We start from the raw sequence: 27,546 nt of genomic DNA on the forward strand, positions 1-27,546 counted from the left end.
CAATAACCTTTTTATTTATTTATTTTGATCCTTCATAGTCCAAAATTGTTTTGGCCATCGAAGAGTGCTACTTCAAACTTGATAGATGCCATTTAGAATAAGAAGATTGAAATTCCTTCGCTCTGATACCAATTTGTTGTAGGAAATGCCAAAAGATGCACCAATTGAAGCACAAATAGCAAATGATAAAAGCAAAATCGAAATCACACGAGATGCAAGATTTACGTGGAAAACCCAAAATGGGAAAACCATGAGAAGAGAGGGGTTTCACTATCTTCGACAAAGAGTACGAAAGTATAATCCAAAAGCTCTAAAACCACTTGGTGAGCCATAAGATCTAAAGATCTAATAAGAAAATAAGAAAAAACAAGAGAGGAAATAGTATGGAGCTTAAAGTTGGAGATGTGTTATTAAACACATATTTTTATAGTCTCCCTTTGAAAAATCTTAAAACATAAGTATATGGTCTAAAATACCCTTATCTCTTAATTTGAAAGTGAAAACTCAACCATCATTAATAGTGCACCGTTAACAATGCTCTTAATCGGCGAATATCTGATTAGCAAGTGCAACGCCTTCCCTTTACAAGTGGGACATGTCACATTCAATGGCCCGGATTTTTTAAATATATGTATTACCTCAACTAATGATTTCTTTATGTATATTTTGACATATGTACTGCTCATTGTGAGCAGTCAATGTTTCTGCGCCTTAGACTGAACATTCCAAAAATAAAAGTAAAGTAAGGGAGGTCTCATCCTCGACCAAATCCTTTTTCTTTTTTTAAAGGAAAAATGATAGTAAATTAAAACCTCTCCTTTTCCAAATGAAGACGAAGAGGAACTTCTATAGTCCTAAAAATCGTCAATCTCTTCCAATAATAACTTAGCAAAAATGAAGAAATACATGGACAAATGGCCATCTAGTGGAGGTAAGTGTTTCAAGGTGCTAAAACTTTTGGCTACGTTATTTTTAATTGGATAACAATAATTCCCAGATCCATATAGCGATGAAGATCTTTGGGTTGGCCCAACTGCTTCGCTGGGTGGCGATTGCATATCATTACTATGTCAATTGATCAGTGTTACGTATACATGTCGTGATCTAAGAGCGATTGTCAAAAACAAAAAACACGTTAGTATTCCTATGAAGGTCATTAAAAGAAAGATGGAATACCCACTTTTTCTTTTTTTTTTTTATCAGGGAAATAACTTAGAATGAAAGTTGAGGTTAGGATTTTTCTCGGCCGAAAGGGGTAGTCGGAAGGGTTTTATGCGATTGCTTCGCAGACAGGCAACATTAACAATGCTCTTTAATTGGTAAATTTCCATATCACTGTAACTACAAGTAGGGGGAACCCGATTCCAGTCTGGTCGAAACTCCTTTCAAGTAAAGAAACAATAAACTATCACCACGCGTGTTCAAAATGAAGACGGAAAGGAACTTCTAAAAGGGATAAATGGCCCTGGAGTGGCGGTAAGTGCTTCCGGGAGTGATGCTTTTGGCTTTGTGATTAATTAATCATTGAATATGACGATTCCCAGATCCATATGGGGAAGAAGAGCTTGGGATGGGCCCAACTGTCTCACTTTGGTGCTTAAAGGACCGGTCATATTTGGGCATCATCGGTGTTCATTGCTATGTCAATCAATCAATCAATCATATGTACTCATGACATGATCTACAATCGATCGAAAAAGACTGAGAAGACATTCGCATACCTATAGAAATCATTGAAGAAAAGACTCAAGTTTCTCTTTGTATCAGGGGAGTTAACTCTAGAGGAAAGTTGAGGTTGGAATTTTCTTTGGCCGGAAGTGGTACTTAGAACCGGTCTAGGTTATTGCATCCCATTATAGACGTTGTTAACAATGCATTGAGCTGTTCGTCCACCATTAATAAGTGACCATAAAAAGAAAGGTCGAATCCTCACATTTGGAAGCAAGATATGTTATATTCAATGACCGATGTATTTTAACTTATGTACTCCGGCAACTAATGATTTTTGCTCGTGCTTTTTAACATATGAACTATTTCAACTGGGCTTATCCTGTTAGTGCCTTTTGGTGCCTTATAAACTGATCATTCCAACAGTAATGGAAGATAGGTCCTAACTCGATTTAATCCCTTTTATATAAGAAAAATTATAATGATATCATATTAAATTACCAGCTCTCCTTTTAAAACGAAGATGAAGAGAATCTAGCAAAAATGAAGAAATATATGGATAATGGCCCTCTAGTGGAGGCAAAGTGCTTGAAGGCACTGATACTTTTGGCTATGTGATTAATTAATGATTGAATATTTTAATTCACAGATCCATTGGTGGAAATTCGGCTTCCAAAGAATGTGTGACTTGTTTTCTCTAATCCTTCAATATGAAAAGAGAAAATTTATGTAGCGGTTGTTGGATTGATTAAAGAATTCGATGAGAAGGTGAATGAGCCACGATGAGAACCTTTGACCCAAACAATTTTGTCGTGTTTTGGACGTTCAAACCGTGCATTTTCTTGTAAACTAATGCCATTGATCCGGTCAGAACTCGGAATAAGTTTCATATGAAATTAAAATGACTATTATTTTTGCACACGCATCATGGGAATCATGTCTTTTTGTTTATCCTTTATATATCTAGAGGGTGCCAAACATTTTAAAATTTTCAATTTCAAGCCTCATTTAGAATTGAATTTGCGCCAATTTAATTCTACATTTTTTAGTCTGGTCAATTTAATCCTAAATTTTTTGACAATTTGCTATCCAACCAGTTTTGATTGAAAATCACCGATATGAATAAATTTTTAAATTGTTTTAAAAACTTATAATTTTTCAATTCTCTTTTTCTTTTTTCTTTTTTCCCTTTCATCGTGGCCTATGGGCGAGGTTCGTTGTCCTCACTCCTCTAGGAGAGGCCATTGTGGCTATGGGCAAGGCCAGCCTCGCTGGCCGCGGGCGAAGGTGGCTTTGCCCATAGTTGGCGAGGTTTCGCAGCTCTCACAATAGCTCACCAGCCATAATAAAAAAAGAAAATCAAAGAAAAGGATTAAGAAAAGAAAAAATGAATAAATGATTCAAAAAAATTGAAAAAAATTATCCACGTCAGAGTTGATTATACCACTTAAGATGACCAACATCCATGTCAGTTATTTTTGGCCAAAATTGATCTAATAGACTAAATTAAAATATAAAAAAATTTAGGATTAAATTATCCAAATTAAATGTTTTAGGACTAAATGGCACAAATAAAATACGTGCAAATTTTTTTTTTTTTTGGATAATTTTCTGCTCGATTTAGGAGTCAAGTTACTAATAAGTGCATGGTAGTTAAAAGTCAAGGACCTATTTTGGAAAATTACGGTCTTATATGATGTTGTAAAGGATACGTACCATCGATTCAGGCATTAAAGGAAACTCGTAAAGAGCCTTCACTTAAGATCGTCAAAGTAGATTTTGCATTCACCTTAATCATACTTATTATGTGCAGTTTGCAAAATGTCAAATCTCACATCTAAACTAAAATCTAATCTTATATATTGTACTGATACTGACTTTTGCTGCTTACGAGCATTTATGGAGGCAAATTAATTACATAATTCTTTTAGTTGAGTTATTACGTGAAAAAGGAAGGCCGCTGGAGTTTCTTTCCTTTTGGGTTCATTCTCTCTCTTCGTACATAGCACTATATCATTAACAAAATTAAAGGGATTAATTTAATCATCTAGCTCATTATTCTTCATATCTAATATACTTGATTTTGATTTAAAAAAAGAAAAGAAAAGAAAAGGACATCATCTAGATTCAACGTACATGATATGCTTTAGTAATGGGAAAATATTCATAGTAATGGATTTCAATTAATTTGACTTGGTCAAGAGAAAATACTGCATACAAAAGCACAAGCATCTATATCTATGCAAAAGCATAAGGACGAAAATACTTTATTGGGTGCACATACAATTTTTAGTTTAGTATAGCCGAGATAAGGTTGGATTTCAATAGAATAATACGCCGTGTAATAGAAATACTATATACAATTGTGCTATAAGTGAATATGACTTTATTATGCACCATATACTTTGTGATGGTGATATATCTCTAATTGTGTAAACATGAGTCGCTTCTAATATAGATAGTAAAATTACTTCATCTCTTATGCAATGTAAGATGTGATACACATTGCACCGACAATAGTCCTAATAGTAATTCTAATACTTAGTTGCAACACGTGATGGAGCCAAAGAAGATCTCACCCTAGCAAATTTCCTAGAAACTTTATGGAGTTAAAAGTCCGCAATATCGCATACTTTACGGAAAAATGTTGGTAAATTTCCCTACTTAATTGGGATTTTTCTTTCGGTCACCGTGACTTTCGATAGAAGATGTTAGAATGTTTTTTTTTTGGGTACATGAGACATTATTCCCATTCCCATGTGACCCATGGACTTCTCCCACACGTTAAGATATCCAAACAATCAACCACGAGATGGAGCTATCGAAGTTTGACATGGTCGCCCTCGCTTGCATTTCTTCCTTATCGATCGGCGGTGAACATGAGTTCACACCTCCCTTTCCAGCGTGCCCTGAGTTTCCACATGTATATCATCCCTGCTTGTCAAATCAATGATTAGTCTAATTTGATAATCCAGTTTATACTGGAGACTTTTGTGCCTAGGTTACCACTTCTAAATAAATACACACATATTATCAAAAAATAATAATAAATACTCATATATTCATCGTCAAACATAGGTCAGATACCCCTCTCTCTCTCTCTCTCTCTACATGCCGTGTAATCTCTCTTAGGTTAAAGCAACCCCAGTTTCGTCCAGTCCAGCACCTCACTTAGAAATTTGTCTCTCTCTCTCTCTCTCTCTCTCTACATGCCGTGTAATCTCACTTAGGTGAAAGCAACCCCAGCTTCGTCCAGTCCAGCACCTCCCTAAGAAATTTATCAGTGGGCTCAAAAAGTCTCCTCTCTCTCTCTCTCTCTCTCTCTCTCTTTTGAATATTACTTTACTCGCCATTGCCGGACAGCAGAAGGCCAGCCCAGCGCCTCCGCGTCATCTCTCTCTCTCTCTCTCAAGTGGGTCACACGGAGATGTGCTCACGCGCAGAGCACAGACATTCCCGCTCTCTAGAAAGATCGTACAGAGACCCAAAACAAGAACAAGAAGAAGGCATGGGCTTTTGCTCCTCCCCAGCTTCAAGATCCGTCTCCATGTTGTCCAACACGAGCGTCTTGCTCGTGTTGTTGCTCTCTTGCACCTTCTTCGCTTCCACAGGTTCACCGCATTCTTCTTCATCTCTTCTTTCTTCTTCTTCTTCTTCTTCTTCTGGGTGGTCAAATGCGTCGCTGTTTTTTTGTATTTTTTCTTCCATCTTCGCGTTTGGTGTCAGTCTTGGTCAGCACGAGCTCCCGCTAGTCGGCTGATGCGCGAATGGTCCCAAGGGGATATCTGATGATCTCCCCTGCATGCGTGCTGGGTTGTGATTGATACGGAAGATTTCTCGGAACCGGACGAGTTCCTTAGAATCTTGGTGCGGTTGACGGAATGGCCAAGCCGTTGAGTAACCAAGATTGTCACTGTTTCAACATTAAGTCGAAAGATTTTGTTGTTGTTTGGGGACTCCTTTGGGTTTCTCTGTAATCGCATTGCCTGATAGTGTGTGAACTTGTATTGAAGGAGCTGTTCTGTGATTTTCTTCTGTTTCAGAATCTTATGATCCTCTCGACCCAAATGGCAATATCACGATCAGATGGGATGTTATGAGCTGGACTCCTGATGGCTATGTCGTAAGTGCTGTTCTATTGTTCTTGTTTGTATTCGTCGATGGATGACTCGAATTTGTCCTCTTTCCTTCCTCTCGGACGCCTGTAGGAGTTCTTGATCAATTCAAATATCGATTCTCATCTTGTTCAGGCTCGCTCGCGGTTTCGCGAAAGCACGTCTTGTTCCTGCTTGAACCAGTAAAAATGATTCTGTTCTTTTCTGGGATAAGCATGTTCTAAAGACCCATCTTTGCGTATTTCTTCTTGTTGTGGGAAACGCTCGGTGCAACTTCTCAGATTCTACTAGCATTCATTTAATTTAAAATGATCCCTCGATTTTTTCAAATGCGTGTTTAGGTCTTGAACTGAGCTGCATCCTTTCGAAACCCAAGTTCTTTCATTTGAGGGGGAAATTTGATTGTATCACTCGATCCAACAGGGCGGGAATTGATTTCAGGGCTTGTCTTTTCCCTTTTCCTTTGAGTTTTGGATTTCTTTATCACTTGTTCCAGATTAGATACCCGTATATGGAATTGTGCTCTTTGCTTGTAACGTGATGGACATAGAGGCAAAATTGGAGCGTTCATGCCACAATCATATCCTTCTTTCTTCCTTCCTTCTCTTTTACTTATAAGAATATCTGTGTATTGTTAAAACTTGCAGGCTGTTGTAACGATCTTCAACTTCCAGCAGTATCGTCACATCCAAGCTCCTGGATGGTCTCTGGGATGGACATGGGCGAAGAAGGAGGTAATTTGGACCATGTTGGGTGGCCAAGCGACAGAGCAGGGGGATTGTTCCAGATACAAAGGGAATGTTCCCCATTGTTGCAAAAAGAATCCTACAGTAGTAGATTTGTTGCCGGGAACGCCGTACAATCAACAAATTGCCAACTGCTGCAAAGGAGGAGTGCTTAGCTCATGGCTTCAAGATCCTGCAAATGCAGCGAGTGCGTTTCAGCTGAGTGTGGGGGCTTCTGGAACCACCAACAAAACAGTCAGATTGCCGAAGAACTTCACTCTTAAAGCACCAGGGCCTGGTTATACTTGTGGGCCTGCTAAAATAGTTAAACCCACCAAATTTCCTACTGCAGACAAAAGGAGATTTACGCAAGCACAAAGTAAGTTATGAATAAGAAATATAGATGATTAATTTTGTATTGGAAGGTTGCATGGGATCTTTGGTAAGTGACCATTAGTTATAAGGAAGATACATTCTTCTGCAGCATGTTTGTTAACCTTCTCCTCGCTCTGCAGACTATTCTAGCACCCACTCGGTTTTGTGTTGATAGTATGAAACAATGAATGAATTTTTGTACTTCAAATGAAGATATCTGTTCTATGAACAATTTCTCATAAATAGCAAACCTATCTGTGGTTATCTGTTTATCTAGGAGTAGAGTATGTTCAGGTAATAACAGAGAAGCCTGACCTTGCTTTAATAACATTTAAGAATGCATTAGTTATTAAAATTTACTTTTCTGCTTTAAATTTAGATTATTGTCTTATGTCAGACCCAATATAGCTCGAACTGAAATGGTCGGGTCTAATGACTCTTCTTTTCTTTGGCAGTGACATGGAATGTTACATGTGCATATTCACAATTCCTAGCCCAAAAAACTCCCACTTGCTGTGTCTCACTCTCATCATTTTACAATGACACTGTGGTGTCCTGCCCAACATGTGCTTGTGGCTGCCAGAACAACGCCACTCAGCCTGGGAGCTGTGTGGAGTAAGTACTTTTCACTTAGCCAACATCGTTTTCTAATAGGGCTTTGTGTTCTTTCATTGAATTCATAAAAAATTTATGCTCATCAGAAATCACTAGAACTCTCAGCATTTATCAGTCATTCAAGAAGTTTGCTTGGCCTTAGCTTGTGATTGTTTTGCTGATTATTTACAGGCCAAACTCACCATATTTAGCTTCAGTTGTTTCGAATGCTGGAACAAACAGTCCTCTCGTTCAATGTACGAGTCATATGTGCCCAATCAGAGTGCACTGGCATGTTAAACTCAATTACAAGGAGTACTGGAGGGTTAAAATCACAATTACGAATTTCAACTACAATATGAACTACAGTCAGTGGAACTTAGTCGTTCAGCATCCAAACTTTGACAATCTGACGCAGAGTTTCAGCTTTAACTACAAGCCATTAACACCATATGCAGCAATAAGTGAGATCTCTTTCCCTGGTTACTCCTGTAATATATCCTCTGATAGAAGTATTGTGCCATAGTAACCCAAGTCTCATGTCACAATTTCTATGAAAATGCACCTGCCTTTTACATACTAAGCATTCTCTCGACCTTTTTTTTTGAAACAGATGATACTGCCATGTTATATGGAATCAAGTTCTATAATGATCTGCTTATGCAAGATGGCCCTTCTGGCAATGTTCAGTCAGAACTTCTATTTAGAAAGGATGCATCGACTTTTACCTTTGATAAGGGCTGGGCTTTCCCGAGAAGGATCTATTTCAATGGGGATAACTGTGTGATGCCTCCTCCGGATGCCTATCCGTCACTGCCAAATGCAAGTATTCGATGGGGTGTCTCAAGATTTAGCATAGCAGTGATCTTGTTGGTGCTATTACTTCACTTGGGGCTTTTTTAAGGGAATAATTGAGTGGCAATATTCTTACTCTGTTGATTCAATTTTTGACCTCACAAGATTGATGACGGAGTCCATGCTTGGATGATGATACTTGTTCCAGGGGGTGATTCCGTCAAGTGATCAGATTGCCTTAAGGTGCATTGTCACCTTCACAGAGACCACATTGTTTCTTTTTTACGTTTTTGTACCAAACTGATGGGTCCAACACTTCTTTTGTACTTCACCTTATATTTGTAAAATAGTCGTTCGGTCATGTTGTTGTTACCTACTATTGACAGCAATGTAAATTGAAAATGCATTACATTTTTTGTTTCCTGTACTCCGTGCGATGCAAAACGTTCATGTCATTGGACTGTCAAATGCCCTCGATACTAGGAAGGCAACGTGGAAGAACCGGAAGGAGAAAAAGAAGAAAGAAAAACACACCGCACAAAAGTTAAAGAGCTTTACATTAAATATGTCTTCAATAACATGGAGTAAAGGCAAGTTAAACTTCCATGGGATCAAACCATGTATTGATCATGTTCTGCTTCTTTGTCAAGTAGCCGAATTTTACTGAGAAGTTTGTTTGACTATAACGCACCGTATTTATCTGTCAAGGAATCATGAGTCTGTATACATTACTCTCAATAATCTGATCTGACACTGTTCTCAAAACTGCTGAGAATTGCAGCATGTAAAAGAGGGGGAAAATGAATCTGAATACTTGGCAACTCGTGCTCCTGGAAGACGATTACCAAGCAGCAAACATCATGAGAAGGACCCAAGAGACTAAGGTCGAGACAGGCAGTAACTTCCGACGTGCTGAATTTGGCAGAAAAGGGTATGAATCTGGCGGGGGCAGCATGCACTCGTCGCCGTTGAAGTAAACCTTCCTTGGAAATGCCCAACCTTGCTTAAAAGTAAACGTGTTCTTGTCCTTTTGAAGAAGTACCTCGGACTGAACATTCCCAAGTGGCCCCGCTTCCATCAGCAAGTCATTATAGTACTTCATACCGAAGAACATCCCCGTGTCATCTGCGTATGGAAACACAGATTAGTTCATTAAATGCCCGGCTCATGAAATGGTACAAGAACCAAAAACAGGCACACTCACTTATGGATTCATACGCCACGAGAGGCTTGTAATCCATACTGAAAACTTGGGTCACGTTGTTTAGGTTGGGATGCTGGACTACGAGAGACCAAAGCGTGTAGTTCATCCGATAATTGAAGTTTGTGATGGCGATCTTGACGCGCCAGTAGTCCTTGTAGTTGAGCTTCACATGCCAGTGTACTCGGACTGGGCACATGTGGTGCGTGCATTGTAATAGAGGTGCATTGTCTTTTTTAGGTGTGTTTACCCCTGCCATGCTTAGAATTTTGGAGTCACTCCTGCATCACCAATAGCCACATCAAGTTTAGTTACTCCAGTAAACAGGCTTCGGGTGATTTATCATTGAGCACATAAGCGCTCGATCCTATTTCGGAAACAGCAAGTGCAATAAATGAGTAACAACCCATTTTTGGCTTACTTGACACAGGTATTCTTGTTCTGGCAACCACAGGCACAGGAGGGGCAAGGAGTGATGGTTTCATTGTAGAAAGATGAGAAAGAGACACAGCAGCTGGGATTTTTCCTAGCCAGGAACTGGGAATAAGTGCAGGTCACATTCCATGTCACTGCAATTTAAGAGCACAGAAAAGGTATGTTAGAAGTCACAACCACATGTTTCAGTGTTACACCATGGTTCTTCGGAACGGAGCTGCAGAATTGCATAAGGAATCAGTAAGAACCAGGAAATACATGTCAATGAGGTGAAACGGTTACGCTTTGCCTTTATTCTTTTAGGCTAAGTTGAGACATTCCACCATTAGAACAATAAATCAATCTGAAAGTTCTTTTCGCACAACAGGGTTGAAATTTCGAGATACAAAAAGATTGTGCAAAGCGAACTTACTCAATGCCTGAGTTTTCCGGCGCTTGTCGGTGGTAAGGAAGTTGGTGGATGGCACGACCTTCGCAGGCCCACAGGTGTACCCAGGTCCTGGACCCAGTAAAGTGAAGTTCTTCGGGAGCTTGACCGTCTTATTTGAAGTACCAGACAGGCCGACGCTGATTTGGAAAGCAGAGACCGAAGCCAATGGATCTTGACCCCAAGCGGCGACAACCCCGCCTTTGCAGCAATTTGCATACTGCAGGTTGTAAGGGACACCGGGGAGCAAGTCCACGACTGTGGGTGTTCTCTTGCAGCTATGAGGTATAGCGGCTTTGAACTTGGAGCAGTCGCCTTGTTCGGTGGTTTGAGCACCCACCATGGACCATATTATTTCCTTCTTTGCCCAGGCCCATCCGATGGTCCAGCCGGGGCTCATTATGTGTCGGTACATCTGGAAATTGTTCAAAGTGACGACCGCCTGCATTAACCGGTAGCATTAGGAAAGGACATCGGTACATTTCCCTTTCTTTTCTACGATGGTGCAGTGGTAGTCGAGGTGACTAGAATCACACAGGCTTTGAAGACGGATTTCGGTGGAGAATCTACGATTTCTCCAGTACATGGGTTTACATCACTGGAGATTAGCGAGATTGTATTCATCAGTACTTACCACATAACCGTCTGTGGTCCAAGACATGATGTCCCATTTGATTGTTACATTGCCATTCGGATCCAGGGGATCATATGCAGCTGCAGCGACGATGAAACACCAATTTTAGAGTGGACAAAAACAACCGCAAGATAATTCATCGATTCCCCTTTGGGACATAGAAGCTTACTTACCCGCATGGAAAACGAACACAAAAACGAAGGCTAGGATGACTGATCTCATATCGAGAAAGACAAATCAATCGCGTCTATATGGCAAAGGATGTGGGGCGTGAGTATGCTCTCATGCAACTTCCGGCAAATTCTTCCCAGGAGCTGCTGAAGCGAACTCGCAAGATATATGGTGATGAAGTGCTTCTAACTAGGAGATGCAATGGCTAATGGGAACGCTGCGTGGTTGTGCGCTTATTAATTGGAAAATATGAACAATCTGTGAACAGAATTCTCTTAGGTACGTATCTGGAGATGGCTCACCAACTGGTGGTTGGACACTTATACACACACTCTCTCTCTTGCAGCTTTCTGAATGGGGCTTTCCATATCTTCAAGCAACAGCTTTGTGAGAATGGGCGGGAGAGAGAGATGGAAAGAGATGTCATGTGTGTAGTTTAGTTGAGAATAACTTGCCAACCTTCCAGGTTGAGATTGACTATGACAGGTTCAATGGAACAATAACAGCAATGACTACAAAGTCCCATCCTAACGAAAGGAAACATCTCTTCTTTTTCCTCCAACTGAGGAAGTTCAATGAATATTCCCTAGTGATGTAAATGGCAGATCATTCTAGATGGTTACGCAGCTAAATTTGTACAAAGATCGATATAAAAAATCAAATAATAAATAAATAAATAAAATTTATGTGCATGACCACGTATCACGTTGTCCTGGAACATGGAACATATAGGCCGTTAGATTTTGGGGAAAGCATGGAAACTATTATTTCCTGTGAAAATTGTGCTTTGGTTCTGCTCCTGCTGAAGAAAAAGAAAGACTCGTCTTTGCTAGTCACTTTTAGCCAGAGAGGGAGAGGAATGAGTTAAGGGAAGTAAAGAGCGTAGGGACAAGTAGACAGTAGTGAGCAATGCTCTTTTGATTTTAATAGAGAAGACATACCCACGGGAAAAGTACCAAAAAAGTCATAAATCTATTGTATTGGTATCAATTCAATCCTAAACTTTTCAATTGAACCAATTCAGTCATAAACCTTTACTATTGGTACCAATTCAGTCCATCCAATCAATTTTGGCCAACCGACGTTGACGTGGATGTCGGCCGATGGCCGGATGCTGACGTGGCAATTTTTATGATTTTTTAATTATTTTTTTTCGAATTTTTATTAATTTTTTTCTTTTTCTTTTCTTTTTCCTAGTGTTGGCTTCTTCCTTGCGTGAGCCTCCAGTGAGGCTTGCTGGGCACCGGGAGGGCCGTGACCCTCGCCGGCTCGCCCGTCTCTCCTAGGGCGCAGTGAGGCCGGCCTCGCCTAGATCGGCCGCCGGTGAGGCGTCTTCGCCTAGATCTAGGCGAGGCCAGCCTCGAGCGACCTTCACCGGCCCTCGCCGGCCCGATCCGTGAGGGTTGTGGCCCTCGCTCGACCTCACCTAGGGTCGTGGGCGAGGCGGCTTAGCCCAGGATTCGCCGGGCGAGTGGCCGCTCGGCCTCGCCTGCCTCACCGAAGAGGCTCGCCGGCCACCACTAGGAAGAAAACAGAAAAAAAAAAGAAAAAAAGAAAAAGAAAAAGAAAAATATTAATAAAAAATAATTAAAATTCGAAAAATAATTAAAAAATCATAAAAATTTCCACGTCAATGTTTGGCCACCGGTCGACGTCCACGTCGGCGTCGGCCGGCCAAAATTGGCCGGATGGACTGAATTGGTTCAATTGAAAATGTTTAAGACTGAATTAGTATCAATATAATAGGTTTATAACTTTTTTGGTACTTTTCTTTTTTTGTTACAAACTGACAGGCACGAATGCTTCCCAAGTAGAACTTCTCAAATGCCTCTACTTTTGCAGCCTCAGGGCATCTGACGGGTCTATACGAATTTGGGGGCCAAAGGCTAGTGATAATGTTATAATTTTGGTATGACGCTCATGTTAATGCTATAACTTTTTAATCAATTACTTAAATGTGACAAGTTTTTAAAAATCGATCATTTAAGTGAGGTCAGTTATTTTCCTTACTTGAAAATCTCACATGTTATTAATTTCATATCTCACATGTCATTAATTTCATATCAAATCACATGACGTGGCTGGCCACAAATTATTATCACGTAAGAGTTTTCGTTGAGAAAATCGCCAATGCGGTTTTAGTGATGTGCTTTTAAAATTAATAACACTTAAATGATTATTAAAAAAGTTATGACAACAAAATAAATGCCATGCAAAAATCATCGTATTGTTAGTGTCATTATCCCTAAATTTAGAGTGGGGATTTCTACTCTCCAACGCACTAAAAACAATAATAAACGCAAATCAGATGAATCTAATTCGTGTACAATGCGGTTGTAAACGCAATGCTATGCAAAATAAAGAAAATTCTCAAATTCACATTAACATTCAAAGATTATTGAAAAAACTTTCTTATATACTAGAAAAACCATAGAACACTACATCAAAAGTACCATAGTCAGGTAGTAATTGAAAAAACAAACAAGATAATATCTAAAATTTGGATAGATGATTGATTAAAGAAGGAAAAAAATCACTAAAGTTCTAAAAAATTATCTAAAATAAAGTAATTATCTAAATAAAGAAAAATCATAAATTTTGAATTACATGACTCAGCGTTATTATATTAGTTCACACTTTGATATATGCTAATGTGTTTAGGATATAGCATTGGCGTTTTATTGTTCACACCCTCTCAACACCTTGAGTTGACCACATTATTCATTGAGGATCCTACTTTAGTATGCCGCTCGAACTTACTTAATTTTCAATTACGGGATTTTACCCACAACAAAGACTGAGATCATATATGGGGTCCACTCTTGATTTAAGCTTATATCTCCATTTTTCTTCTTTTTATTTGGTTTCAATTATACTAAAAGTATAAACTACCCTTTTTCACCCTAGCCTCATATTCGACACCCTTTATATTTGGAAGTTTCCTTCATATTTGTCCTCTTATTTTCCATTGTCCACTTGCATGAGAGTTTAACCAATTGTTGTAATATGAGCAAGCATTAATCGTACATGGAACTAAAAGAAGGTTAGCCTAAATTCTCCTCATGATTGTGGGACTTTTTTACTTCGAGTTCCGGTCCAAATGTATGAAAAAAATTATTCAAAGATTGAATATTATGGTAGATTTGCTGTACATTACACGTAATTCATATTCTACTGTGGTTAGTCTAGAGACTTTGATCCTCATAACTACATGTGTAAGTAGAAAAAGACTTAAAACAAATATCATGATAAAACAATTTAATAGTTTGAATTCTTAATAGCTAAAACTTTTCATTTAAATTTAGAATTTTACTCATCTTCCATTATATTTCTTTTTGTAGTGCAGTCACTATGAAAAAATATATTCAAGAGCACTCCAATTGCTTAAATGTATCTATTGATGAAAATGCGAATGGAAATGGAAAAGAGAAAGAGAGACAAATAAGTTCTTTTTTATTGCGATAGGGGAGGCAATTATTGTGATTAATATAATTTTTTTTATTACATGTCAGAGAAGAAAAACCAAATTTCGTTTGATTCACTATCCTTTTGAAGTTCGTGGCTTGAAAAGGAAGGATTAATCATTGTCACTTAATACATTGAATACATTGCACAATCACGATCTATTGAGTGATGTGTTCAAACATCCTACTTGTCTTCACTGAATGAAACAAGAGTTGAGCAATTCAAATACATGAACCTTAATATAATGACATATATCAAAGTAATAATTAGACAAAATGCATCCATTAAACCTAGTAGATGATTCCTTTCACTCCAGGTTACACTTGAACCGAATGCATTCAATAAAACTACGAGAGGATTTTATTTACTCTTACATATATTATGTTATCTTTAGAATAATGTTTTTGTAGTACCCCATAAAAAATAATTTACAACTCATTAACACAATAACTAGTTGGCTATTTGCCAATAATTTTTTTTTTTTTTTTTTAAAGAAGGAGACCAATTTTGTTCGAAATGAGGAAAAAATAAGAAGAAACCAAGCGAAAAAAGAAAAAGAAGAAGAAGAAGAAGAAATAAGCTTAGAACAAGAGTGAACCCACATTTGACTTTAGTTTTCATTGTTTGGGTAGAATTGTAATCAAAAGTTTTAAGTTCTAAAATAAAGCTATGGTGGGACTTGTAAAAATTATTCATAACGTCCTAAATTGATTATACTTTTACTAATTCAATCTTAAATCTTTTAAATTTGTCTAGAGCTGGCAAAATGGGTCATAAACTCATAATATGACCCATTATGGGTCAAGTAAAAGTTAAATATGAGTCAAAAATGAGTCTGAGAAAGTAAAGTACAAAAAGAAATGGGTCTGAATGGGTTATTAGGAAAATCACTTTGAACCCATGGCTTTCCCTCTTTAACTTTATAAACATGTTTTTTTTTTCTAATAAAAAATCGAAATTATAATTATTTTTCATATTTCAATTTTCTTTTCTTTTTTTTTTTTATTTTTCTTTCTTTTTCTTCCTTCCTTAGTCGGCGACTGCTAGCCACCGGCCAAGCAAGGCTTGAGCCTCGCCGGATTTGGCAAGACTCGAGCTCGCCGGTGTTAGCCGGATCGACAAGGCTCGGCCTCGTCAACAACCGGCGAGGCTTCGGTTTGCCAAATTTGACGAGACTTGAGCTCATCGGCATCGGGTGGGGCCTCGACCTCGATAGATAGGCGAGATCGAGCCTCGCCTGATGCCGGTGGAGCCTCGCCGAATCTAGGGCGAGACTCGAGCTTGCCGACGTTAGGCGGGGCCTCGGCCTCATCGGATAGGCGAGATCAAGCCTCGCCCGATGCCGGTGAGTTCGATCTCACCTACGGCTTGGTCGTCGACCATCGTCGTGGGCGGGGGGCCGAAGAAGAAAAAAAGAAAGAGAAAAGAGAAAAAGAAAAAATAATTATTAAAAATTCAAAATTATATTTAAAAAAATAAAAAATAATTTTAAATAATTTTTTAAAATAAAAAGAATTAACAATTATATTTAAAAAAATTAAAAATTCGATTTAAAAAAATATTTTAAAAAGAATTATAAAAATTTTCCATTAAATTTGTATTGCATAAAAGTGTCTTAGCAATACTTTTTTTTATTTATAAAAAATCATAAAAATAAGCTTTTTAGGTTTAGTTAAATTTTTTAATATTATAGTTTTTAGTTACTCAATGGTATGTGCACTTCAAATAAGAGAAGCATGTGCATGGTTTAATTCTTTATAAATATTTCAATTTATAGGTTTTTTTAAACTTTTTTTATTTACTATTTTTAATTTAATTTGAAGTTTTAAACCAATTAGTATATAGTAGATGTGGGTTTTCCTAGAATATTAATAGGTTTTAGCAATACAGGTTGGGTTGGGTATGTGTCACTTGATTTACACTACATAAATATGGGTCAAAACGGGTTAAATGGGTCAAATATGGGTCAATCCATTTTCGACCCAACCTACCCATTTGACAGGTCTAAAATTTAAAATTTACTAATTGAATCCATTAAGCTAATTTTAGTTAGAAATCATTAACGTGGACGCTAATACTAATATGGATAATTTTTAATAATATTTCAATATTTTTATTTTTATTTTCCCTTTTTCTTTGATTTTTTGTGTTGGCAAAGGTTGTTAGTGATCCTCACGGCATAAAAAAGAAAAAAAATAAAACAAAGAAAAAAAGGAAAATAAAAATAAAGAATGAAAGTTAAAAAAAATTCAAAAGATGTTAAAATATTATTAAAAATTGTTCACATTGGCGCTAGGATAACTAATGTCCAGGTTATGATATCCAATTAAACTTGGTCAAATGGACTTAATTGGCAAAGTGTAAAATTTTTATATTTGATTGGCAAAATTGAAATGTTTAAGATTGAATTGACAAAATTATAATAGGTTTAAGACTTTTTGGACAATCCCCATGGCCGGAGGACTAATAGCCTACCTTTTGATTGGGACTTGTACCCTTCCTTGGCCCTTTTGGATTTATTTGCTTTGAAGCTCTTGATATGTATTCACTAAACTTTTTTAAGGGAATGGCAACTATGTATTTTTGACAAAAGAAAGGTGGCTACGTCGTATGCGATGAAAAATAGAGAGAAAAGAGTTATCTCATAAAAGGTGCCGATTAAAAGTTTTCAAACACTAAATTAGCCTCCCCGATTGTTTGCAGAATAAATTAATTAATTGAATTCCCATCCAGTCACCAAATTCAAGTTCTGAGACTGGTTGCCTGTACTTAGGGAAAAAACCTAAAACATCGCGGCCAAGTGCTGCATCCACCATCAATATCTCCAAACTATCACAATACCACGAAGTTCTTACTTTTACAAACTCATAATTCATTTTTTTTCACGAAAAAATTTTCGAAATAAATTTTCCTCATTTTTCGGCATTTGGTTTGCTTGGGAAAATGAATTACTGAAAAATGTTTTCCTAATCAATGGAAAATTTTTCAATAAAAACTTAAATTCAAGAAAATTATTTCTCCTTTGAAAGAACTAGAAAATGTTTTCCAAAATGTTTTTCTAGCTTTAGAGTCCTTGATTAATGAAACGTTTATTCTTATAAAAAAATTAAAAAATTCAAAATTTTATTTTATTTTTATTTTTTTCTTCTTTCTTTCATTCTTTTTCTCATTTCTTTCTCCTTCTTCTTGTATCGGCTGCATGCCTCGATGACTACCGATAGCTCGGTTATCAGCCATGACGTGGGCTAGTGAGCTTGAGAATTGGTCGATCCAAGCGAGCCCGAGTTGGCCAAGGCTATTGAGCATGGGCAATCGCAGCTTGCCCAAGGTTGACAAGCTTGAGCTCGCTTGTAGCCATCGTCGATTGGTTATGATGGAGGAAGGGGAAAATAAAATGAAAGAAAAGAAAAAAGAAAAAGAAAATAGAAAATAGAAGAATAAAAATAATTAAAAATTTAATTTTTTAAGAAAAGAAAAATAAAAGAAAAAGAGAAAATAAAAAATAATCATTTTGATCCACCCGCGGTGGACACACTGGTTCGTGCCTTGCCCCCTCATTCGGGAGGAGAGGGTTCGAAACTCCGTGCCCCCATTGCGTGACTCACCCGCGGCCCGTGGGAGATGGGTCCCTATGAGTCGCCTCGGGTTTATGCCACCGGCTATACGACGGTTCTCGAGTCACCAAATAATAATAAAAATAATAATAATAATAATAATAATAATAATAATAATAATAATATTATTATTATTATTATTATTTTTTGTCTAAAATAAAGTCATGAGATTGAAATGATTTTCCAATGAGATCCAAATATCAAAAAATATTTTCGATTATGTATATCATTAAATATAGGAAAATTAATCGTATCATTAGAAAAATTCTTGAGTTTTTTGTAAAATAAAGCATCCAAATGCCGAGAAATATATACAAGCACAAACAAATTGAAGAGGCTGAGGGCTTGAGTTGCACAAACAAGAGGGTTATTTCTAACTAAAAGCCAATGTGGAGTTGCCAATCTGTAGCATTTTGGATTTTGCAAATCATGAGGTCGCCCGCAGGGCTTGAGTTCCTAGATTTCGCAAATCTAGATGCGACTTATTAGCTTCTAAATCGATTTATTCGAATTCTTGAGATAGAAAAAGTTGCTGGCAATCCTTACCAAAAAAAAAAAAAAAGAAGTTGCTGGCAATCATTTTGATTGAATCTAGATTGATTGTGATTGAACACCTACAATACTTAAGCAGTTTCCAGAAATGAAACCACCTAACAGGCGTAAGAGGATCCGCCTCCATGGGTAATCGAGAGTTTTAGGTCCTTGAGTTTGGCCAGGTGGGGAAGAGTTACCAACCCATGACGCCTCTATCGGCACCGCAAGCTCTAAATCCCTATTTTATGCCATTTTTTATAAATTCGAAATGAGAATGATGTTTGAAAAAAAAATTGAACGTAGAAATCGATCAATTTGCAATTAGGCAAAATATACTGCATATCTTGCTAATTGAAAACTTTATTTGCATGTGTGATTGTGAATTTTAATAATATGCAATAAATAAGACATTTGACATGTGAAACGATATATGAATGACACAACATATGAAGTGGAATTTAAAAATGATAATTTACCAAAAAAATGGCACATACGATATGTGCAAATTACATGACATATGAAGTGAAAAATTGAAAATACGTACAAGTGGCACATGAGGTGATAATAGAGAGGGAGAGCCGGGGGATTCGGGTCAGGGTGATCCCAGCCCAAGCGTCGACACATTGCCCATCTTCGCCTACGGGGGCAGTATCCTTCGCATCATCCCACCACGTCATAACACAGGGCTCACATCTCATAGTTTGCCCCGTCAATCCAACTTTTAATGGAAAAAATAAAATGATAAATACTTGGTGTTATCACATCATTCTTACCTTAGATTAATCACACCACAATAATATTACTTATTTGCTTCCAACTTTTGATGGAAAAATAAAATGGTATGGGTTGTAGACCCCTAATGCTTCAGCGGTGTCATGGTGATGGGATCGCTTACTTCAATGGTGCCGAGTAACAGAGGCTCAACCTCGCTTAAACTAAAGCATTCCAGGACGGATTTGAAACCTTTATGGTTTTTGTCTAGATGAGGTAGTCACTGCTGGTCGCTCCTCCAAATTATCTCTCTTTAAGGACAAAAAGAAAAACACTTTTTGGGAGTTCTATGCGCAAGTCGTGGCGAGGCAGGGTTACAGGAGATTGCATCCCCACCACCTCGCCCCACCCTGCAAAATGTAGATTTTTATTCTCTATCCCTGCTCAGAAGTAGGGTCACCCCAATCCGGGGAGAGGTGAAGTGCGCCCCAACAAGGCAGGTCGGCCCAATGTTGTCATCTCCACATGCGAATGACCGGACACAGCAATTGAAAACGACATGCCATTGACATAGAATGTGATATGGCATTTGAAATCGGAACATGCTAATGATGTGGTGTGTGACGTGGCGCTTGAAAGCAATGTTGGGAAATGAAAATTAGGGGTGATCAGGGTTCCCAAAATTGGGAACTGGGTACCATTGGTCCAGTCCGAACCAATGGACAATTCACTTTCTATTTTTTCCATTACTTGATAAAATATGTTATGAGGAAATAATACAAAAAGCTGGTTAATTTTATTTTTTTGAAGATATAATAAAAAAAGGTATATGTAGTTGGTCCGGTTCTCCTTTGGTATTGAAAACTAGATTGTGCAAACACTGATTCTACTTTTAAGAATTAGGAATTAAACCAACACTCTTGGGAACATGACACAATTGGCCAGTTCAGTTTGGTCCAGGCAATTCCTAGTTCGAACGATTCATTTTGCACACCTCTAATGAAAATGATATGACAAGTGACTTGGTAACTCAAAATGCATGGCATTTAATTGGCATGTCATCCATTCATGTTACATTTGATTGTCATGCCATCATAATGCATGTCATCCGTACATGGTATACATGATTGACACATCATTTCACATGTAATTCATACATGATTGTTGTGTTGTACATTCATGTCACATAGGAGTTCTGCATGTCATTTACACATCATATTTAATATCTACACGTTATTTGCACATGTCATATTCGATTTCTATGTATCATTCACGTATATATCCTATGCTATTTTTACATAATCGCTTATGACTTCTTCTAAGCCATTCAATCAAGTCATAATTGCACATCATGCATGACCTATTTCAAATATATCTTCACCCACGATGGGGTTGCTTGATATGAGATGAGGTGATGTTACAAGGGTGTATTGAGTGATGTTGAAGGAAATATGAATAGATCAGAGTATGTGGGGATAGATGTTGATGGACAAGCATAAATGAAAGAAAATATACAATTACTATCAAGGCCTAACGGACTCACCACTAGCCAAGGAAGACAAGCAGGATCAACAAAGTTCATCACCAAGACTTAAATGATGAACCACCTGCCAAGGATAAAAGACTCCGGATAGGCCAGGCCTATAGGATGAACCACTAGTTGAGGATAAAGGCTTTTTGGCTTACTACCAAGGAGTAATTCAATTTTCAAGGATAAATAAATCATGATAGGAGTTGTCCATTTTCCAAAGATATATACTTATGCCTTTTACAATGAGATTACGCCTCAATTTATAGGGATACTACTAAACAAAACAAAGACTTTTCAAAGTCCTAGAAACCAAACAGACTCTTAGGTAATGCACCTAATAATGACTCTCAAACACAACAACACAATAAAACTCATAAAAGTTGCGAATAAAGAGACTTAGTGCATTCGTTTAATTATTAGATGCAATGAAACTTGATAAGAATCTCTAAATTTGTGCTCCAGCCTTGGAAACCAAACGTTCAACCTAGAAGATCATTAAATCAGACTGGGCCGCAAAGGCTCATGGGGCTTATTTACTTCTTCTAATTGGGTCTTTTATCCTCCTTCTTTTCTGCAAGACCTCATGTACTTTGATTTTATGCTAAGTGTAACCTCAAACCCGAGAGTTTAATATATCAGCTGTTTTAGACCCCCAAAAAAAAAAAAAAAAAACCTAGAAAATCATTAAACAATAGTAGAAATCAACCAAATTAGCCTTCCATCATTTAGTTGTCGTTGGGGAGTAAGCCTCGTAAATTGACAACAATGTCGCATAAGCAACAACTTTGTCCTCAAACCCACATAATTAAATTGCAGTGAAAATTAGCTTTCGCTTGCATGAATAGCAAATTGATTAGTTCAATCGACAAAATATGAGTTGACTTGTGGGTTGATTGATAGGTTCCAATGCTCCCGCATTAGATGAGGCGATTTTTTTTCTTGGTTGCATACCAGTTAAAATTCGACTTTTCAAACACTTTCAAATAAATTAAGGAAAATGCACGATAAATATGAATTATGGCTTAATCAATAAGTTGAAGTACTGAAATGATATTTTGGGTCGCCAATCCATTCTTCACGTAATTGAATTCCCAAATCTCAGCCTCTCGTTAAGGTATATATAAACTAGTCATCTTACACATGTCACTAGATACTTTATTAATCTATAACTTTCTGAAACAACGAAATTACTTACGTTGTTTTGACATGATTGCAATAACTCTTTGATGCATGTGGAAGGCCGGGAACAATTTTGTTTTCCGGACGACAGATTCCACATCCAGAAGCCCTAATTGATTCCTCCCTCAAAACGCTACGCACGTACAGCAAATGGAACCCCCCAAAAAATGAACTTGGAAGTGGCAAATAGAGAATTACCTCGTGCTTGGCTCCCGCCGAGGTGCATTACTACGAGGATAAAAACATTGACGACTCCATTGGGACGGGGTCATTGACAGAGCTATTATTGCGTGCATAAATTGAGATTAGTCGGAGTTCTAAGGAACACATTCGCCAAATCTGCTCCAGTGTTGTCTGCCATACAGCTCGAAGCCCTGGGTCTTCTCGAGGGACTGAATTTTGTGCAAGAAAGATAAAGCGAAGTGCTGGAGATTCAGTCAGACCGTTTGGAAGTGGTCAAAGCAGTGAACATAGAGGCCCGCGAATATTTGGGCCCTCTTAAGAAGGCCAGTGTTTCTCATGTGGGTAGGAGTATGTATCAAACTGCAGATTGAATAGCTAAAGTTTAGCGTTTGAATATCCTCCCCATAATTAGGTAACTCAACCGCAAACCTATTAAAATAGCGTTTGATAGTCATAATAAAATTCAAAATAGGATAAATTTTACTCAAGATAAGATAAAGTCGGATATAAGAAGGATATAACTTTGATAAAATTATCCTATGTTGAGGTAGGATAAATATGAATAGGATTTATAATATCTATAATGAGAAATTTATTTTTATAGAATAAAAATTTCTTATATTAATAAAATTAAAATTATATTTCAATATAGATAATATTTTAATTCCAATATAGGAAATTCGAAATAACAAAAATGACAATTTAGTTTTTTAATTTAACCTTTTTTTATTTATATATAAAAATTTAATTATATCTTATAATATATATTCAATATATAAATAAAATATATATTTATATTTATTACATATTTTAGGTATTTTAGTATTTTAGGTATATGAGTACAATTTACTATTTGATAAAATTTTATTAGAGAATGATGGAAGGTAAAAAGACATAAAAAAGAACATAATTAAAAAAAAAAGAAGAGAAAATTATTTATTTTATTTTTTTTATAACAAAGCAAATACAAATAAAGTAGGTAAGAATGGCCCAAGAGATTTTTACTGTTTCTGTTTGTGAACTTCTACCTTCATTTATACTAATATGCCGCTTTATTGACTAATGAATATAATATGATATGAATATGTCTAACTTTAATATTATGGTTCACCAAACAATGTATGAGATATATCAAAATTCTTAAATTTCATATCATATTCTATCCGGTCCTTCTTTGACCAAAAATCATGATAATCAAACGTAGCCTTGGCATCTACTTTGTCATGATGCCCCTTTGTTGGGCTCTTGTGTTTAAGAACTATCTAATAATACTAGTTTTTCCAACTAAAAACAATTAATCTACAGCTTTTAAAGTATTTTAGGTATCCAATCAACCCAGGTTAAATAAATCCATTGATGGTAACTCCTCTCTACTTTATAATTCATGTATATGGTGTCGTAAGCCAGCTCGAACCTCTCGGGTGAAGACCCTAGGGACCGAGGCACCAACCTTGGTCTACGAAGTTCATGGAGCTAAAGTACCAAAGAAATCGCAAGGAAACATCTTCTTACGGGTCCAATTACTAATGCCAGAAAAACTTGGATTGTCGTTAACGGCCAGATCTGTCTTGCCGTTTAGATGACTTCCATGGATGAACAAAGTCATCTTGACTCGTTCAATCTTCCTGCGTAAACCCTAGGGAAATCATAAATTTCAACGAACGAACCAAGGAAAACCTGAAAAAACAAGAGGCTAAAGCCCCTGGTTCTGTCTGAAGTCAAACCCCTGATCGCCCGCTGTTTGAGCAGAAGCTTCTTTTGCCGTCCAAAGTCATGTCTGCTCATTCTCGCGAGAGCGTTATATATATATGCAAATTACAGGCTTATAAGCAATTTATACTCAAATCAAGGAAGCAGCTGGAGAATTTAGCACAGTTCCTGAAGTGCACGGACTTCATGATGGGGCGTTGGGTCAAGCCAGACGTGAGTATCTATGTATTTTAATTCTCTTCTTTTGTTTTGTGAAAAATGAATAATTTGAAAAATATATTTCAAAAAATAATTACTTTGATCATTTAAAGCAATTACTTGATAAATTTTTTTTCTTTATTGATCACTATTTATGTCTATATATTTTCGTAAATCATAAGAATGTTTTTTGTTCTTTCATTTTTATAATCGAAAGAAGCAATTATTTTTAGGAAACTGTTTTCTAAATCATCCATTTTCCACAAAACGAACGCATCCGTATTCCCCAAATTACTTGTCAATGTGGTTTGCTTAACAAGTGTTAATATATATATATTTATTTATTTATTATTTATTTATGGGTCAGTGTCTCATTACTTCTATCTTCTAGCACATAGCGTGTATAATCGTAGTTCCATAAACAGCCTTATTCATCCTTGGTTTGATGGTTAGTGAGAGGTTGGATAGTTAAAATCCTTAACTCATGGACCGATAAGTCCGCTTGTGTAAAGTTTTCTTTACATTGTTTGTGTAGGACGAGAATATAGCGACATAGTATTGGTAAGCTAAAATGGAAAAAGTCTACAGTGCAACAATCAAAATAGCCAGACACTTCCCCACAGGATATGTGTAGGACGAGAATATAAGTTTCTAAACATACTTCGGATAATTCGACGATTGAGTTGTTTAGCCATAATATGATGTTTGTAAATTCTAAACCAGAGAAAATATTGCATGGTTTTCAGATCATGTAGACGAGGTCGAGCGGGACATATCGATAAGACCCTTATAGTTAATCAAACAATACAAGATAATCACTAGCGTATTTTTATTTTTCTTTTACCTCAAGATAGGATATTCATTGACTTAACATCCATGGCCCTGTTCTTATATATAGGTGTATCCACTGATGGCGGCAATGACATTCGTGACAAGTCTTTGCATATTCCAGCTCACAAGAAACGTTCTCTTGAACCCTGATGTCAGGTAACGAGCACTTTCTGATACAATAAAATTCCATGAAAAAGTCCTCGATGACAATTAATCAACAGCATAATCTGTTGAATTTCTTTGGCTCTTTATTGTTTTTCTTGAACTGTTCACGAGAATACAGAATCAACAAGGCACATAGAGGCATGGCAGTGTTGGACAATGCAGAAGAAGGGAAGAAGTACGCCGAGCACGGGCTCCGCAAGTTCCTCCGCACTCGGCCGCCGGAGGTCATGCCAACCATCAATCACTTCTTCTCCAAAGATAAATCTGCATAATTGTACACCTTTTAAAAAATCCTGAAATTTGAAATTATGTTCAGTGTACTTGTGAATGAAACTTATGATGTATAGCTAGATCTGTGATGTGTGATTGGCAAACTCTAAGATGGATTATATTGTAGATGCCGTTCTTGTTTTCTATTTCATGGACATGAGTGTAATCAGGCTAAGGTAACCGCGGGCCTTCATTTTGTAGCCGCAAATTTGCACGAAGAATTGGCCGTGGGTTCCTGATGAACATTGCGGCTATGAAAGCACAAATGTTTTTTGTCTATGTCCTCGATGTTTTGCACGTTTGTAGCCCACTTAGCTGTTTGCAGCTTAAACTAGGATTTCCTACTAATCCAGCGATAGACCTGACCGATGGGTGGGGAACCGTGCACCGAGCTTATAAATCTTTAGCCCAGGCTTGCCGATGATTTGAGAAATATTAAATATTATTCATGAGATGATCAGGCCTGTACAGGCCCAAGAAGGAGTTCATTTGCTCAAGTCCACTTAATTCGTGCTTCCGGCTTTTACGGCTTAAGTGGGCCTTGCGGGCTGCCAGGCTCGTGATAGGTCAAGTTAGGAGCGAGCATTGAGAATTCTAAATGTTTTTTACATGTGAATTTTATTTAGTATTAAGACATCATAAAACTATTTTAAGTAAACAATAGCTTTGCATTTATAACGGATGTTATAACTTCATACCATATATAATTAGCTTCAAAACTGTAAACCAATGTCTTCTGTAATGATTCTAGCTATCGTCCATTTTGTTTAATGAGTCCTAAATTTCAAATGACATTTTTGTGAATTGAAGACTTTTATTTGTTAATATTATTCGAGGATAACAATTAGGAATCTCAGAAATAGTCTGACATCTATGTCATAGCTTCATCAAATTTAATTTACTAGGAAACACAAAACCATAATTATATACATAAATGCCACATAGATAGCCCAAATTGATGCACAAATCCTCTGATCTCATCTAGATGCATAAGGTATCATATTGGTAAAAGTTTCAGATACATACTAATAATGGTTTGCTTTATAACATAAGGATATAGGCGCCTTTAGAATTAGATGATCTTTACAACTATCTAATTTAACTCTTGAGGACAAGACATTTTTTGTAAAAAAATTATTACACAGGTAATCTTGAAATTAAAAGATCCTCCAATAATGGAAAGAAAAGAGTAAGTGAAATGAAAGAAAAATCTGTGTTAGTTTCGTGACACATCTTTTGATTATCCTTCTTCTCTTCTTTTTCTTGGAATTCTTTTACTTCCTTTAATTATCTTTTTTTCCCTTTCAACTTCCCTGATTTTAACTTAGATTATCAAATGAATATCATCACTTTAATTGTTTTGATGGAAGTGGAGGGTTGGGAAGAGAAACGGAAACTTCGAAAAATACTCATGCAATTCAAAACTAGAACAAAGACCAAAATTACTTATGTAAACATTTTTTTTTATGTGGGTGCAAATTTGTAACCAAGTAACCTTTCCCAGGCCAAACACATAGGTGAACAAAGTTTTTTGGGCCAAACATGTAGGTGATGAGAAGAAGCGAATGAAAACCCTGGGATAAAGCGCATGTCTGAAAAGGACAAAACTGCAATGGACAATTGCAATCAGTTGCAATCATCCCACTTGCCATGCAACTCTCTCTATAGGTAGCATAAAGATGCTGGACCCGATGTGTCCAAGGTCCTTGATTATCTCTATAATTATGATGATGATGGATGTGTGCTTTCTATATGTACATCATTAAATCTTGTGGATTTTATGTGAGATCCGTATCAATACTGGTTAATGTGGGCCGGGTCACATAGGTTGGGATCGTGCCAGATATTTTCCAAGTTACTTGTGGATTGGTTGGTGTCAAAGGTCATACCGCATTGGCCCACATCTATTCGACCATCCAGCTGAGAAACTTCTTGGAGTCTTTGATTGGGTGACCCGCCATTTGGCTGTTTCCTTCTTTTGGTAGCATATTCCATGTTTTATGCCACCAGCGAAA

At 37.1% G+C, this 27,546-nt stretch overlaps 3 protein-coding genes across 3 annotated transcripts; 2 read left to right on the forward strand and 1 right to left on the reverse strand.

The window, feature by feature from the left end:
* Positions 1 to 5,016: 5,016 nt before the first annotated feature.
* Positions 5,017 to 8,699, forward strand: LOC104422036 (protein COBRA). Its single transcript, XM_010034250.3, has 6 exons — positions 5,017 to 5,279; positions 5,712 to 5,791; positions 6,431 to 6,887; positions 7,339 to 7,498; positions 7,670 to 7,941; positions 8,091 to 8,699. The coding sequence occupies exons 1-6, from the start codon at positions 5,096 to 5,098 to the stop codon at positions 8,378 to 8,380; spliced, it is 1,443 nt and encodes a 480-aa protein (XP_010032552.2). The 5' UTR covers positions 5,017 to 5,095; the 3' UTR covers positions 8,381 to 8,699.
* A 109-nt stretch (positions 8,700 to 8,808) lies between these two features.
* LOC104422037 (COBRA-like protein 4) lies at positions 8,809 to 11,425 on the reverse strand. Its single transcript, XM_010034251.3, has 6 exons — positions 11,143 to 11,425; positions 10,970 to 11,049; positions 10,321 to 10,777; positions 9,895 to 10,042; positions 9,477 to 9,754; positions 8,809 to 9,397 (listed from the first exon to the last, which is right to left on the reverse strand). Exons 1-6 carry the CDS (start codon positions 11,189 to 11,191, stop codon positions 9,114 to 9,116), a joined length of 1,296 nt encoding a protein of 431 aa, XP_010032553.1. The 5' UTR covers positions 11,192 to 11,425; the 3' UTR covers positions 8,809 to 9,113.
* Positions 11,426 to 24,196: 12,771 nt separating this feature from the next.
* LOC104423644 lies at positions 24,197 to 25,607 on the forward strand. The gene is made up of 3 exons (XM_010036108.3): positions 24,197 to 24,280; positions 25,164 to 25,252; positions 25,380 to 25,607. Exons 1-3 carry the CDS (start codon positions 24,254 to 24,256, stop codon positions 25,531 to 25,533), a joined length of 270 nt encoding a protein of 89 aa, XP_010034410.3. The 5' UTR covers positions 24,197 to 24,253; the 3' UTR covers positions 25,534 to 25,607.
* The last annotated feature ends 1,939 nt before the right edge of the window (positions 25,608 to 27,546 follow it).

Source organism: Eucalyptus grandis, chromosome 10 (assembly GCF_016545825.1).
Source record: "Eucalyptus grandis isolate ANBG69807.140 chromosome 10, ASM1654582v1, whole genome shotgun sequence".
In the NCBI taxonomy this organism is placed as follows: domain Eukaryota; kingdom Viridiplantae; phylum Streptophyta; class Magnoliopsida; order Myrtales; family Myrtaceae; genus Eucalyptus; species Eucalyptus grandis.